At 35.9% G+C, this 16,586-nt stretch overlaps 1 protein-coding gene across 9 annotated transcripts in view; it reads left to right on the top strand.

The window, feature by feature from the left end:
- The window catches only part of KIAA0825 (KIAA0825 ortholog), a 293,878-nt gene that overhangs the window by 170,331 nt on the left and 106,961 nt on the right, over positions 1–16,586 (top strand). For all 9 annotated transcript variants that reach the window (XM_042943406.1, XM_042943366.1, XM_042943346.1 and 6 more), the window contains 2 exons: positions 4,282–4,506; positions 13,021–13,429. In XM_042943406.1, the coding sequence (XP_042799340.1) occupies positions 4,282–4,506; positions 13,021–13,429 (634 nt within the window). The remainder of the gene's footprint in view (positions 1–4,281; positions 4,507–13,020; positions 13,430–16,586) is intronic.

The following is a 16,586-nucleotide window of genomic DNA, read 5'->3' as shown; positions in this document are numbered from 1 at the left end:
TCCCTGAAAAATACCAATAGATAACTGTATAATGATTTTTAAAACCCGAATCTATTACTTAAGACTCCCTAATAATTATCTCCTCTTAAAATTTTATCTCCTAGTTTCCATGTATTTCCTACTGTGATCTCTTTACCCAAAGGAGGGACAGTTTTCCAGTTAAAAAGACTGAATTACTTCTGATGTAGACTTTATGGAACTGAAAGAAAAATAACCTTGGAAGCCCTACCACTCCAGTTTTTAGTTATTCAGGTGAAGTGAGAGCCGAATTCTCTCACAAGATGACAAAGAATTGTTGACCCACATGCTTCAACCACTATTTGTCCTTCAACACTTAAGTTCTTGAACCATTTTGTCACTTAGCACAACACTGTACTGAAGATACCAATGGCCTTCAGGTGCTGCCATGAGAAAGTGAAACTGCTACTCACTCCTCATTAGTCTTCTCTTCATATACACATTGAGCAAACCCTTCTCCACCAGGTCAGACAAGTCTCTTGAAACAAGTGTTACACAAATTAATACAGCCTGAATTGTGTGGGGTGTTTTAAAGGATCAGAATTTCAGATTGGTGCAATATCCTTGGTCTTTGTATAAATTGTTTCTCCATAAGTGTTAAATATCCTCTGGGTCTTAAGTATTTCTGGAACCTGAGACCTTACAGTGGTCACAAGGGACTCCACTTTTGTACAGTTATGTATAAGATATATATACATAAGTGAGTACTTGTTGGTATTATTATTTTGAACAAACTTATCTGTTAGATCAATTATGAATAAGAAAAATAAAATTTTTTTATATTACCAACACTTATTCCTTCTTTAATGTCTTTTTTTTTTTTTTACTTTATGTAAATCTGAGTTTTCACTCTTGTATTATTTCCTTTTACTCTAAAGAGTTTCATTTAACATTTCTTGTAAGACAGGTCTACTGGCAACCAATGTCTTCAATATTTGTTTGTCTGAGAAAGTCTTTATTTCTCCTTCAGTTGTGAAGGATAATTCTGCAGGGCATAGAATTCTAGGTCGTTTGGGTTTTTTTGTTTGTTTTTTATTTTTCCCCTTGATACTCCTACATATTTCACACCACTGTCTTCTTGTTTGCATGGTTTCTGAAAAGCTGGATGTTAATTCGTCCCTTTGTTCCTCTGTAGGTAAGGTAATTTTTTTTCCCTCTGGCTTTTTTCAGGACTTCTTTGCCTTTATTTTTTTTGTAGTTTGAAAATGATATGTGTAGGTATAGTTTTAAGTATTTATTCTGCTTGGTGTTCTCTGAGCTTTCTGGATCTGTGGTTTGTGTTTGATAGTAATTTGAGGGGAACTTCTCGGTCATTATTGTCTTAAATATTTCTTCTGATCCTTTCTTTTTCTTCTCCTTTTGGTATTCCCATTACACATATTACATCTTTTGTAGTTGTCCCACAGTCCTTGGATATTCTGTTCTTCTTCTTTTTTTTTTTTTTTTTTTCAGACGTTGATCTCTTTGCTTTTGAGTTTTAGAGGTTCCTATTGAGATATCCTCAAGCTCAGAATTCTTTTCTCAGCTATGTCCAGTCTACTAATAAGCCCAGGAAAGGCATTCTTCATTTTTGTTACAGTATTTTTGATGTCTAGTATTTCTTTTTGGTTCTTTCTCAAGATTTCCATTTCTCTATTTACATAGCCCATTTGCTCTTGCATGCTGTCTACTTTATATATTAGAGCCCTTAGCAAAGTAATCAAAGTTATTTTAATTCCTGGTCTGGTAATTCTGATTTCCATGTCTGTTTCTGATGTTTTCTCATTTCAAAATTGTGTTCTTTGCCTTTTAGTATGTCTTGTAATTTTTCTTGGAAGCTGGACATGATGTATTGGGTAAAAGAAACTGCTGTAAAGAGGGTTTTAGTGATGTGGTGGAAAAGTGGGGGAGGCATGGGAAGCATTCTGTGGTGCTATGATTAGGTCTTTTAGTGGACCTGTGCCTCTGGATGATGTACTTCATAAGTGTTTCTGTTTTTTTCTCCCATTCTATGTAGGAGAGTATAGCTAGAGTGGGCTGGAATTGGGTATTTCCCTTCTTCTAGGTCAGTTAGACTCTGATAATACCCCAGTGGGTTAGGCTCTATTTTAGTAGTTTCTCCTGAGGGCAACCCTGAAGAAGAACAGAGTGCTCTGACTTATCTCAAAATGTTCCTTTTCCTTTTCCCTTGCTGGAAGCTCTTGGGGATTTTTCTCTGACATTTACTATGGGCACCTAGTTGAACTCACAGAGATAAAACTCACAAAAGTGTGGCAGCCTCCACATAACAGGGTCCCCATTGAATTTTAACTCTCAGACTTGTCCACACTGAGCCTCCAGCAATTCATCAATTACAGTTCAGACTTCCTACTTTGGCACTGGTTCCCATGGTAGGTTCTGCTTATGAGTCTCCACTCCAGTAAACTGTGACTCCCTGTATTTGCTGTCCATCACTCCAGTCTTGGAGGCGGTGGTTTGCCTTATGTCCCCACCTCTCTACAGATCCAAGAAGACTTGTTGATTTTTCCATCTGTTCAGCTATTTACTTGTTGATAGGACAGAGAGGCAACTTCTAAGCTCTTTATATGCAGAGCCAGAAACCAGAAGGGCTTGTCACTTACTATTTTTTTCTTCTCTATTCTCTCTTCCTATATTTCCTTCTCTTCTTGCTACATCTGTATCTTATCCCTACTGTAGGCATCTGTGGATATTGCTTGATCCTCCCTATACTATCCCATGCTCAACTTGTTGCAGAACGCTGCATCAAAAAACACTGGGCACCCTATACTATAATATTGCAAACTTTACAGAAAATTCCTCTTAGGTAATAATAATAATAACATAGGTTTACATGGTGCACATAGTGCCTACTATGTGCTAGTTGCTTAACACAAATTAATTCATATAATTTTAAAATAATTCTTTGAGATAGGGCTGTTATTTTCTCTATCATTTGTAATACCTTGATTTTATTTTAAACATTAAAAAAATTTATTTATTTATTTATTTATTTATTTTTTGAGAGACAGAGACAGAGCGTGAGTGGGGAAGGGCAGAGAGAGAGAGAGGGAGACATAGAATCTGAAGCAGGCTCCCGGCTCTGAGCTGTGAGCACAGAGCCAACGTGGGGCTCAAACTCATGAACTAGGAGATCATGACCAGAGCCAAAGTTGGACCCTTAACTGACTGGGCCACCCAGGTGCCCCAGCATGCTGGTTTTAATAATGGATTGAGTCACTTGGGAAATATTACCTTAGAGTGCCTGACTGACTCAGTCAGAAGAGCATGCAACTTTTGACCTCAGGTCAGGGTCATGAGTTAGAGCCCCATGTTGGATGTAGAGATTATTTAAATAAATTAAGAAAAAACAGAAATACCACCTCAAATTTTGAGGGGAAAAAACATATGGGTACTTTTCTGTGTTGATTCAAGTGGTTATCCCAAGACTTTCCTGTCATATTAAAAAAATAATAAAATTTTATTGCATTTATCACACAAGTAATACATATTAACGGTTGGTAATCTATATTATCAGAAAGAAGGTAGGATGGCAGAAAGAAGAAAAGAAGGGAGGATGGGAGGATAGAAAAGAAGGAAAAGTAAAAGAAGAAAGAGGGAAGGAGGAGGAAAATACCTGAAATCCCATCAGGCATTGATAATCACCATTAACCTGGAGAATGCATCTTGTAATTCGTGTGTGTGTGTGTGTGTGTGTGTGTGTGTGTGTGGTATAGTGTGTTTGTAATAAAAATAACATGTCATAGTTTTCCTAACATGTCTTTATTTTTATTTTTTACTAAACAATATATGGCTTTATTGTGTTGATGGATATATCTTAGCTACTTAAATAACTGATGATTATTGGACATTAAGATTATTTTCGATTTTCCTTTATATCCTTTACATGATTATAATTAATTTCTTAGGATAAGGTCCAGAGAAGGAATAAATGAGTTAACAGGTAAGCAAAATGTTAAAGATTTGGTATTATTGCCAAGTTATCATCTAAGAAAATCATACAACTTCAATTTCCACCGTTAGAGTTGCAGACCACAAGCAAATACTGTTATTCCCTGTTATTTTAATTACCATTTTCTTTATTACTAAGAAGAATTTTTTTTTTAATTTTTATGGACTGTTTATTAATTATGTGATTTCAAGTTTAAAAACAGCTCTTCTTTTCTATGGCTTTAAACTAGCTAATGAGAAACTGAATTCCCAATTAAATAAGGCACAAAATATTGCCAGATTCTGCTAACTATAATATGCTGTCTGATTTTAAAGTCTCAACATGCATGGAGTCCGAGCCGGAGGTCATCCGATGCTTGAGACTGGCACTGACTGATGCTATCAAGGACATTGTACAGCAGATAGTATTTGTGATGAAGTCTGGGAGAAACTGTGGGCCCAACCTAAACAAGCACAGTGTTCCTGAACGTTTGCGTGAGAGCATTCCAAAGGAATGGAATTATACTCCAAAAGAAACTAAGAGGAAAGAATCAAGCAAAGGTACCTTATTATTATTTTTTTTTGTAAGAACCCATCCTTGAAGAAGCAATTTTGTAAGATATGAAATCAAGTAAAATTCTAAAATTATAAGATTTGTAAACTATGTTAGTCCTTTTGCCGCCATTTCTATGTATTTGGGACCTGTAAATTTTTTTTTTCTTTTTTTTTACTATGAGCCTTATGACCAAGGAAACTAGAAAGGGAAATGACTCAAATGGTCATCTTCTTTATTTAACTATCAGCTCAGAATTTTCTGTGATATGTTGTGTTCATGTTAGTATTCACACATTAGTCGATGATTGTGACTAACTTACCTCAAATCTGTTGAGTAATCTAAAATTCATACTCTCAAGAATATTGCTCTGATGTTTAATGTTCTTTCCTTGAAGTTTTTCCCTCTGCCACCACTAATTATTACTTTCTTTTTTCTTGTTAACAGACCTACTTGTGTAGCCTTTAGGTCAAAAATAGCACTCCATTGAGTACCTACATAGTTTTTTGACAGAGTAATTTCCCCCAATACCTATGGTTCTGAATTCCGTGCATTGTTCCTATTAGGGGCAGTGCATCTATTAAGTGTATTTTAGAACATGAGTTACATTATGATTTATTTTATTAATTAAGTGCTGTCTTCTTAAATGGTTTCTTTGTACCTATGTGTTTCTGCATTACAAAACATGTAATGTTTTATTATGTATATTATATAGACATATGAATGAATCTTCTTAGGATTTTTAAAATAAAACTTTTGCGGGCGCCTGCATGGCTCAGTCAGTTGAGCATCTGGCTTCAGCTCAGGTTAAGGTATCGCAGTCTGTGAGTTTGAGCCCCCGTTCGGGCTCTGTGCTGACAGCTCAGAGCCTGGAGCCTGCTTCAGATTCTGGGTCTCCCCCTCTCTCCCCACCCCCTCATGCTCTGTCTCTCTCTCTCTGTCAAAAATAAATAAACACTAAAAAATTTTTTAATAAAATTTTTCCGTTTATATTAATCTATAAAAGAATATTTTTTCATTAACTTGAGGAAAGTTTCAATGGTAAAATACTCCAACTGAACCTACTAAGTCAATTGAAGAGACTAGCCTTCTTTCATTCTTCTCTATGGAGATCCTAACTAATGTGGTTCTTATCCAGCGACCTTATATTGCAAACTCAAATCAATTATCTATCTGTGACCTTTCATAGTAATGCTTTAATTCTGTCCAAGCCCTATTAAACTGCCTTTGAATCTAGTAAAGCCATTTAATTGAAATTGGAAAATGTCAGCTTTTCATTACTTCAGTTCTTCCTTGTCTGAGTGGTTGCCATTTCTCCTTCATTCTAGCTTTTGGATATTTCATAGATTTTGAGCAATTCAGGAGGCATAATCTGTAGTTAATATATCATGTTGTATGAGTAGCACTATTTTGTTCGTGGCTTTCAGGTCATTGTATTCATGAACAGTTTTGCCTTCTACAGGTGTTCTGGAACTCTTCCATAACATTTCAAAGAACCACTGGTTCCGAGAAAAAATGCTTACTTGTAGATACCAGTTTTTGTGATTTTCCTTACTAAATAATATTCTCCATAAAACTATCACTAAGACTCCACCTTACACCTGTCAGAATGGCTAACATTAACAACTCAGGCAACAACAGATATTGGCGAGGATGCGGAGAAAGAGGATCTCTTTTGCATTCTTGGTGGCAATGCAAGCTGGTGCAGCCACTCTGGAAAACAGTATGGAGGTTCCTCAAAAAACTAAAAATAGAACTACCCTAGGACCCAGCAATTGCACTACTAGGCATTTATCCACGGGATACAGGTGTGCTGTTTCGAAGGGACACATGCACCCCCATGTTTATAGCAGCACTACCAACAATAGCCAAAGTATGGAAAGAGCCCACATGTCCACTGATGGATGAATGGATAAAGAAAATGTGGTATATATATATATATATATATATATATATATATATATATATACACACACAATGGAATATTACTCGGTGATCAAAAAGAATGAAATCTTGCCATTTGCAACTACGTGGATGGAACTGGAGGGTATTATGCTAAGTGAAATTAGTCAGTCAGAGAAAGATAAAAATCATATGAGTTCACTCATATGAGGACTTTAAGAGACAAAACAGATGAACATAAGGGAAGGGAAACAAAAATAATATACACAGGGAGGGGGACAAAACATAAGAGACTCATAAATATGGAGAACAAACTGAGGGTTACTGGAGGAGGTGTGGGGGGGTGGGCTAAATGGGTAAGGGGCACTAAGGAATCTACTCCTGAAATCATTGTTGCACTATATGCTAACTAATTTGGATGTAGATTTTAAAAAATAAAAAGTTAAATTTAAAAAAAAAAACTAGGGGCGCCTGGGTGGCTCAGTCGGTTGGGCGTCCGACTTGGGCTCAGGTCACGATCTCGCGGTCCGTGAGTTCGAGCCCCACGTCGGGCTCTGGGCTGATGGCTCAGAGCCTGGAGCCTGTTTCAGATTCTGTCTCCCTCTCTCTCTGACCCTCCCCCGTTCATGCTCTGTCTCTCTCTGCCTCAAAAATAAATAAATGTTAAAAAAAAAAAAATTAAAAAAAAAAAACAAAACTATCACTACTACTACTAAGAGTAGAAGAGTAGAAGTAGAACATTCCAAATCACATAAAAGAAAATGGTGGAGGAAAGTGACTTTATAAACCATTTTGTGCATTCCAGGTGGATATGACAATAGGAAAATACCATGATTCTCCATCTCTGCCCTCTTTTAGACTGATAGTGCTCAACCTTTATTATCCCTACAGTATACAAGACAGATTTTATTTACAGGCCAGACATTAAGTCACTTATTCATCCAATAAATATTTACTAAGTGAGCTACTACTACATATCAAGCATCTCAGTTGAGGCTAGAGATAAACTATAAACAAAATACCTCCTCTTGGTGCTTGAAGACTAGTAAAATTGGTTCCAAATGGGTGCAAACACCTCAGGGAATGTACAAGACAATTCTTTGGTGTATAACAAGAAAGAAAGAAATGAAACTCTACTAAAATTTCGTATGGAGATTGTAACTGTAACTGTCCCTTGGTCTGTGAGTGAGACAGTCATGTGCTGAGTTTGGTGTTGGTGGGGAGGTGATGGACAGTGCTAAAGCACTTCTTCAGCTTTCAAGGTGCAGTACTGAATTAAGTTTGTCCTTTGTATTTCAGAATCTACTTTTAACAAAATTAATCCCCACAAAACACACAAGTGGCTTTGACATATTCCTATAAATCAACAGATCTACTGCAGTTTAACACTAATATTGATGCAAGGAAGAGCAAACAATAACAAAGTGAAAAAGTTCACGTTTATTTCTGTTCCTAACATGCACTCTTACTCAGCCATATTATAAGGCAAAATGATGATGATCTGATAAGATTTGGTCAAAAGAGGATTTACAAAAGGAAATAAATAGGAAAACCTCTTGAAATATGACTTCCCATATATTATTGTTAAACAAGAATTCCTCTTAAGTAGGTATTATGCCTTGAGATACAAGCTAAAGATGGTTGGAAATCATCATGGCCAGCAAAATGTTTCAAAACTCAGCATCCAAAACATGAAGACAAACCTCTGTAATTGTTTTTCAAGAACGTTTTAAGTCAAATGATATTTAATTCAGTACTTTACAGAAGGTGTCTAAATAATGATAAATGTTTAGAGTTTTTTTTTTTTTTTGAGGACTCTAACTTATTAAAAGACAAATAGTTACTAGTGTAAGGGAACATTTGTCCTTCCTGAAACAGTGAAAATGACAGAACATAGAAAACACTGTAGTGACAAATTAAAATGCATTTCTTTATTTTTTTGTCAGCAAATACTGTTACATAGAAAATAGTGAAGATTTAAAGAAATAAACATTAAAATAAATTATACAATGTAGGAGATTTAAAGAGTTGAATCAAAGTTCAGATATTTCTGGTACAGCTCAGCTTAGGTATTTGTTATGTTTCAAAGTTCAAATACACAAAGAACTAGTTGTTTTGTTTCTTTGACAACAAATAAATGAAAGATATACCAGAAAAATTTTCATAGCAGTAAATTACTTTTTATTTATTTTATTTTAATTTATATTTTTAAGATTTTATTCTTAAGTAATCTCTATACACAACAGGGGGCTCAAACTTACAATGTCAAGATTAAGAGTCACATTGAGCCAGCAAGGTGCCCCAGTAAGTTACTTTTTAAATAAAAAGAATGCTTTATGGGAAAACTGTTGGAGTAATTATTTTAACCGAATGGGTTCTGGAGAGGAAACAGAGGTAACATTGCAAGAAAAATGTATTCATGGCACCCTTCACATGCAGGTTGTGGAGAAAGAAACCAAACGCAGAAATACACAAAATCCTGTAAAGAAGTTCTTAAGATAGTTTATTTTATAAAATCCAGAAATGTTCATTTTAGAAAAACCAGTATCACCAATAAAAATATCCTATCTACATACTTAAGAACTTAGAAATAATTTTTTTAATGTTTATTCTGAGAGAGAGAGTATGAGCAGGGGATGGTCAGAGAGAGAGGGAGAGGGAGGAGAGAGAGAAAAAGGAGAGAGGGAAGAGGAGAGAGAAAGAGAGAGATTGAGAGAGAGAATCACAACCAGGCTTTGCACTGCCAATGCAGAACCCAATGCCGGGCTCGAACTCATGAACTGTGAGATCATGACCGAAAATCAAGAGTTGGCTACTTAACTGACTGAGCCACCTAGGTGTCCCTTAGAAATAATATTTTCTAACATAATTTATAATATTCCAAATAAAGGTTTCAATGATTCCTGAATATTTTTCTTAAAAATACAAAATTTATTTTTCATTTTGTTTGCTAGAACAACTGAATGACATCATGGATAATGAATATTTACTAGACAAATTTCAACAACAGCCTTGGCCTATTTGATGCTTCAGATTGAACAACAAGTGCCATGATTTCATAAGCACAGTTATCGATATACTTGTTCCCATGTGGATCTATGTATGTTCATGTAGTAGCTTTTTCACCTATGACAGCTATTAAAACCAAGTACTGACACAAACTGAATGTAAAACCTGCCCTTTCAATCATTGTATTCAAGTGTTAAACCCAGATTTTAAAAATTACAAAGCATATTAAATCACATTATCCTCACTCAGTAAACTATTATTGACATTTTATACCATTAATAAGTAAAATTTTTTAAATAACTTTAAGATGTTATTTTGTCTTTACTTCATTCATTGTAAATTTCCTTTCAGCGTGTTTTATAATCCACATAATATGTTATTACAGCCACTAGTACCTGTCTAGGAAGAAAAAAATGATAAATATGTAAATATTCATATCACATTGCATTCATTCTAAGGCATACATTTTTTTTTCATTCCTTATCAGCTCTGAAATTGGGATGGCCCTTCCAAAATGTAATATATATATGGCTTAGATAGAAGTCAAAACATTTAAATAAGGACAGAAAAATGAGTGTTTGGCATTCTTAAAAGATCCCTCCCTGATGTGTTGTTAATATCACCACAGACTCAGAGTTTCTGTGATTAGTAGAACGAATTGATTAATCTGACATCAACCTAAAGGTTCTGATTGGAATTAGCTGTAAGCTTTAATGAAGTAGTGAGAATCTGAGTACTTGGAGTCCTCAAAATCTCTAAAGTATCAGTAGAAGTGCAGGTGTGAAGAGAATTGATAATATTTACCTGATATCTACTTAGATTGTCAAATGTTTCCTTGGGATCAGCAGTTAAATCCTCTTTTGAATAAACAGAACATAAGATATAATCTTTTAAGTCAAATACTTCAGAGTAGAATAGGGAGTGCATGGTACAAACACATAACGAACAACAAAACATTTAAAATATTTTAAGAACACAGAGAAGAGTGGTCACAGACGAGTTTCTTAATTTGCTTTACCTATATTTTAAGCTTCATCTAAGCATATTCATTTGATAAAAGGATAGCATTTTATCAAAGAACTATATTTTACAAGTACTAAACTAGGTGTTTTCACATTTAGTATTTTATTTAATACAATAGTCTTACGAGATCTTTCAAATATATGTTGGGCCCAATTTTACAAACTTACAAAGACTATTCCAGTCCATTTTTAACATGATTCTTAAGTTGTCCTGAGTTTCTGTGGAGTCACTAGACTAGACATATGTTTTCCAAAAGCTTCGTACTTTGTTAGAGCAGAATGACTTCTTTAAATGTCACAAGTATCTTGAAAATTATTTCACATTGTTTTATTATTTTTGTTTAGTAAAAACAGAAAGGATGTTTCATGGAAGAACGCAAAGCTACCTTCTTTTGACTTGTCACTTGGTTCCAATTATCAAATTCAGTCATGTATTTAGTGGATTAAAAGATTGTGTCTGGCTTTGTAGGATAGCCAAGGACCGATGAGGTTCTTTTATATGCTCTTGAGGAGATTTTTGTTTAGTTGTAAAGATAACTCATCAAGACAAAAAACATAAACAATAATAGATGATAATATAAAAAGATGACAGCATGGCACATTATGGACCTAATTACCGAAGTGGTTATATAGATGGTATGTTCAAATAAATTTATAGGAGGAGAGGACTTTGAACCAAGAGTTGAAGAAGATGGACGACTCATGGAGAGAAAGGGCAACCCATGTGAGAGTAATGAGATATTCAGAAGTTTAAAAGCAATGAGGATAAAATAAAGATAAGGTTTACAGAAACTGGCGGAGGCTGGACTGTGGAGTGTTTTGACAGCAACACTCTGAAGACTGATCAGTGGAAAACAGCTAAAACAATTGTGGCAGAGAAATTAGATAATAAATTTTACAGTGTGTGAATCTGGCTTCACAACACAGGAGAGAGGCTGGGGATAGTCTGGAACAGAGAGATGAGTTAGGAGAATAGTGCAGTAGTCCAACTACCATTTATAAGGAAGGGCTTTAATAGGTCGGTAGCCATGGTTACAGTGAGGTGACGCTGTATGTCAGATGAAGGGTAGGAGGATTTATCAACGTGGTTACTATTTAAAAGATTTTAAAAGACAAAAGAAAAGAAGGGACAGAGGGAGGTGGGGAGGGAGAGTCAGCAAGGCCAAGCTAGTTCAGGAGGAAAACAGGGAGCTGAAGTAGTAGGACTGCTACCCTGGAGAAAGACCAAGACTAAAGATTCTAGAATCATCCAGAAGAGTGGCTCTCAACAAGGAAAGGTTTTGCCCCCGTAGGGACATTTGGCAATGCTTGGAGACATTTTTAGTTCTCACAACTGAGGAGAATGTTACTTGGCATCTAGTGGACATAGGTCAGAGACGCTGCTATAATATCTTATAATTCATAGGACAGTCATCACAACAAAAAACTATACAGCCCAAAGTCATTAGTGCCAAAGTTGAGACACCCTGATCTAGAGAGGGAGGATCAGTACATCCTTCAGAGCAAAGAAGGGAGAGTGTGTAGACTCATCAGTCAATAGGCAAAGACTTCTTAGCAAACAACTACATTTAAGAGGTATTAGTATAAATTAGAACTAGAATGGGCCATGAAGAAACAAAGAAGAGTAATAAAGGTAACCATGAACCAGTTTGTTGACCCATTTATTCACCAAATATTTATTGAACAACTGATATATGAGGTACTAAGGGTTGAGGATACAGAAGTGCCTTCATGAAGCTTATATTCTAGTGGATAGTAACAGATAAAGAAGAATTAGGGAGATATTTATTAGACAATGGTTAAGTGCGATAATAAAGGCAACAAAATGGCGTCTAATGATACAGAGGAAGTGGGAGCTGGGATGGGAAGAGCATGAAGGGATGCCTTGGAGGGGGTGGTGAGTGAAGGCTCTCTGAGGAGGTGACATTTGTGCTAAGAAGTAGAAGAGGCGCACCTGGGTGCGGCTCAGTCAGTTAAGTGTCGAACTTCAGCTCAGGTCATGATCTCATGGTTTGTGGGTTTGAGCTGTGCATGGGACTCTGCACTGACAGTGCGGAGCCTGCTTCTCATCCTCTGTCTCCCTCTCTGCCCTTTGCCCTCTCGCTCTCTCTCTCAAAAATAAATAAGCAAACATTAAAAAAAATAAATAATAAAAAGAAGTGGAAGAAGAGGAGTCAGTCCTGACAAGACCTGGAATAATTCTGCTATGGATTTCAAGGGAAGAGGAGAATGGTTTAAGAAAGTATCAAAGGCCACAAAGAGGTCCACCAGGAGTGCTTTTGCATTTGTTAATTAAGAGGACATCGGAGCCCTTTACCCTGCAGTCTTAATAGACAAAAATATACCTAATAATTTAAAATTTTCGAATCTTCATTTGTGAGAGAGGAAAAAATGAGTTTGAGACTTGAGGAATGTTAGGCAGCACTGGAGGGGATCCCAGTAGAGTTCTGTCGGAATATGTCAAGCACTTGCTCTTCTCAACAATTTTCTCCACAAAAATTAGACATCCCTACGCAACACTGAAAACAACAGAGAGATGGAATGCAAATGCTAATATTAATCATACCTTTTCTTTCTTTTCTTCCCCAGGCTTCACGAGGCTTGCTGCTCAGGCAGTATCTATTGTAATCAGCGAGTTACCTACGGTGATTGCATGTTTGCCTCCCCCAATTAAATACTTCTTTTTTCTGTCTGAGAGAAAAATGTCAAAAAACTTTGTTGAATTGAAGAAAGCTAGCCTCCTTGTCTGGAACTTGATTGTAATTATATGTCAGATATTTGAGGATGGAAACACTGTGGAACTTTTAACAGGTGCCTCCCTTGACAGATGGAGTAAAGAGAAACTTGGTTTAATCTGCCTGTGTTTGGAAAGTATCATGGGAAAGCAGACAAGTGACCCTAATCAAATGACTCAAAAGGTCATACAGATCATTGAGCAGCAGAAACCCAACTGGATTGAGAGCCAGTTGGTGAAGGCAAGGAAACTGAGCACCAAATGGTAAAGCAATGTTTTTCTTTCACTGAATTTCATTAAGTATGTTCACTATAACAAAATTACCAATAAACAACAACAAAATACCATTAAGATAGGCAACAATGGTTATTCTATTAACTTAATGGGAACTTTGATGAATACAGAAAAAGGTAAATATTCCAACAAAAACTGCATTATTTAGATGTGCCTTGTTTTATGAAAATTTGAACCCCATTGATACCCTGGAACATTATACTTGTTTACTCACCATCTTAAGGTTTCTGATAAAAAGGGTGGGAGTTAAACCCAAGAGAATTTGGTTTCATTTCTTTTCAGTGCACAAACAGGTATCTAGTGGATAGCCTGGAGCGTTTTGTAAATGGATTGGGCATGGAGATTAAATTAAGAAGGAATTAATGGGTATAAAAGGCTTTTTATTGCTTTCTGTGTACCTGATTGTCAAAAAGGTACACATTTTTCATCTGGTAATGTAAGAATCCCAGAGGGCAGCTGGGGCATATCACACTCGAGCTATAAACACACCCAGCTGTTTCTGTATGAAAATGTCAGCCTTCTCATAGGTTTGTCACCAAGAGCTAAGTGATTTGTGGTATTGCTAAGATTTTTAAGGGTCCCTGATGAATTTAAATATGTACATAGAGTACTCCTGTCTTAAAATTCGTCTTCAGTATAGAACTGCATGATATTGATAAAGAAATTATGGTTCATATGGTCTACAGATCACTAAGCCAGCCCTTTTTTATACCACTCCACACACTGTCCCCCATTCTTTTAAAATATATTCATGATTCTAGCAGATACTATTTTGACTTTCTGCCTGAAACGACTAAAAGTTGTTACTTTCCTTACTACATAGTTCTTTGTAGTGTCAAAGAACTCAGGCTTTGGAATCAGACAGACAAATACAAATGCCTTGTAAGTGGGCCATCTTGGGCAAATTATGGAATCTCTCAAAGCCTCATTTTCAGTGGTGAGACCAAGCTGATGGCATGATTTGGAAAATTTAAATAACATTGATAAAGTTCTTCACATCAAGCTTAGAACTAGCAAGCATTTCTTATTTATAAACCCTATTAAAACACATTGCACTCACTGGTATTATGGTAACAAATATTCTTTACTGGTTTGTATTAGTCTGTAAAACTGTGTTAATCCAATTAATCTGTATTAATCCAAATGGAAAAATGTAGGTAATCGTGATTTTCCTGGTCTTGTCGTAGTGACTTCTAGAAATGTACTTCTGGCATGTCCTGTGGGTAGGAATAACAATCGCAGTCAGGCAAGTGCTTAGTATCTCTGAAAACAACTTTCTTAAAAAAATTTTTTTTAATGTTTATTTATTTTTGAGAGAGAACAGGAGACAGAGCGAGACACAGAGCGTGAGCTGGGGAGGGACAGAGAGAGGGAGACACAGAATCTGAAGCAGGCTCCAGGCTCTGAGCTGTCAACACACAGCCCAAAGCAGGGCTGGAACCCACAAACTCTGAGATCATGACCTGAGCCAAAGTCGGACATTTAACCCACTGAGCCACCCAGGTGCTCCTGAAAGCAACTTTCTTAATCTTTACATTTGCATTCAGTCCCAATTTACAAGCTTTAATTCAATGACTAAAAGATTAAGGCCAGATGTCATTATCCATGGCAGTGGTTGTAAAGGAGAGAGAAAAAGAATAATAGTGGATCTGATTATAAAGTTAAATTTCTGATACTTTTGATTTAGGAGTCCCTCTGTCAATAAGGTCAGTTTAAAGTAATGTCTCAGTAATATACCTGAGGACGCATACAGGAATCCATAAATAATATTTTTTCATTAAAAGTTGGTTTAAAGTCTTTATAAACAGCACCACTGTATCTGATGCCTCCTACATAGGGAGTTGTCCAGCTAATATTTGGCTGATTAGCTCTCTGTTGGAACATGCATCTGAAATGAAGAATTGCTGATTTTTAAAAATGTTTTAAAAAGGTCCTGAATGTACATTATGGAAGCATGTAATAAGCACAATGCTACATCTTTCTCAATTTCTGAAATGCAAATATATAAGAATTCAGATTAAAAGTTAGTTCTTATATTTATTTGAAAAAGTTAAATTTGACCTACTAATTCACTTTAGGTCATCTCTACAAGATTCAGGCACTATAGGATGGTACTTCTTGACTTTGATTTCAGATTGATTGTCTATTATACAAGTAAACTTCCCCGTCTACATATCTCACAAATTGATGATTGATGATCATTTTGTTTATAGATCTCTACCATTAGGAAAATGTATTTTAAACCACGATGTCTGTATATAGATAGAGGGTTTCCTTGGCTTTATCATAACTGTTTTAAGTTTGAGAATGTAACCATTTAAACTTAAACAATTCTTCTGTTAAAATAAATGAAATGTTAATTCCCCATGAAGATCATCTTGAAACTACACAACGTCACTTAGCTAGATCTCTTTCACATGGATTCAGACTTAATTTTGATTTTATGGAAATTGTGAAAATATCTGCAGTGGAAAGGTGGCAGCTGGAAGCATTGCTTGTCTTGCACACTGCCCGAAAGCATTACTATTCATTAAAATAACCTTCACTTTGTAGTAACACTCAAGCTGTAAACAGTCAACTTAGATTCTGGAGAACACACAGCCCAAAAAGTAAAGAAATGTCTGTCTTTGCAAAGTAATTTGTCGAGTTGAAGATTATTGTTTTTCATCATGGTGACCCTGACTTGGCTGGCTGGGTGCATATACAGATTAAGATTAATGCAGTTATTCCTTGGCTAAGGTCTGCCTCTTTCAGGGCACATTCTCCCTAATGACATGATTGATAGGCAGTCCCAAATCCAGAGAGGAACTCATTAATCATAGCATTGACTGAATCCAATCATTTGCTTCACCTGCACAGTGATGGACAGGAAAGGATACAATTCAGGGGCTGACACTGAGACACTCCTTTGTCAGAGGGCCTCAACTTTTTCAATGTCAGCCTCAACAAAACCTGACATGAAATTTTGCTTGCAACCTGTGTGCAGCTTCAAAAAAGATATATACAAACTCCTTTTACTGAAACAAGGTCTTTTTGTCTGTTTATTAAAAATTTACTGCAGCTAATGAATATCTCTAAGAGTAGAATTTGCTTTACTTTTAGCAAGCCTTATACAATTGTAAAGTTC

This window comes from Panthera leo, chromosome A1, assembly GCF_018350215.1.
Source record: "Panthera leo isolate Ple1 chromosome A1, P.leo_Ple1_pat1.1, whole genome shotgun sequence".
In the NCBI taxonomy this organism is placed as follows: domain Eukaryota; kingdom Metazoa; phylum Chordata; class Mammalia; order Carnivora; family Felidae; genus Panthera; species Panthera leo.
This window is presented reverse-complemented; position numbering and strand designations above follow the sequence as displayed.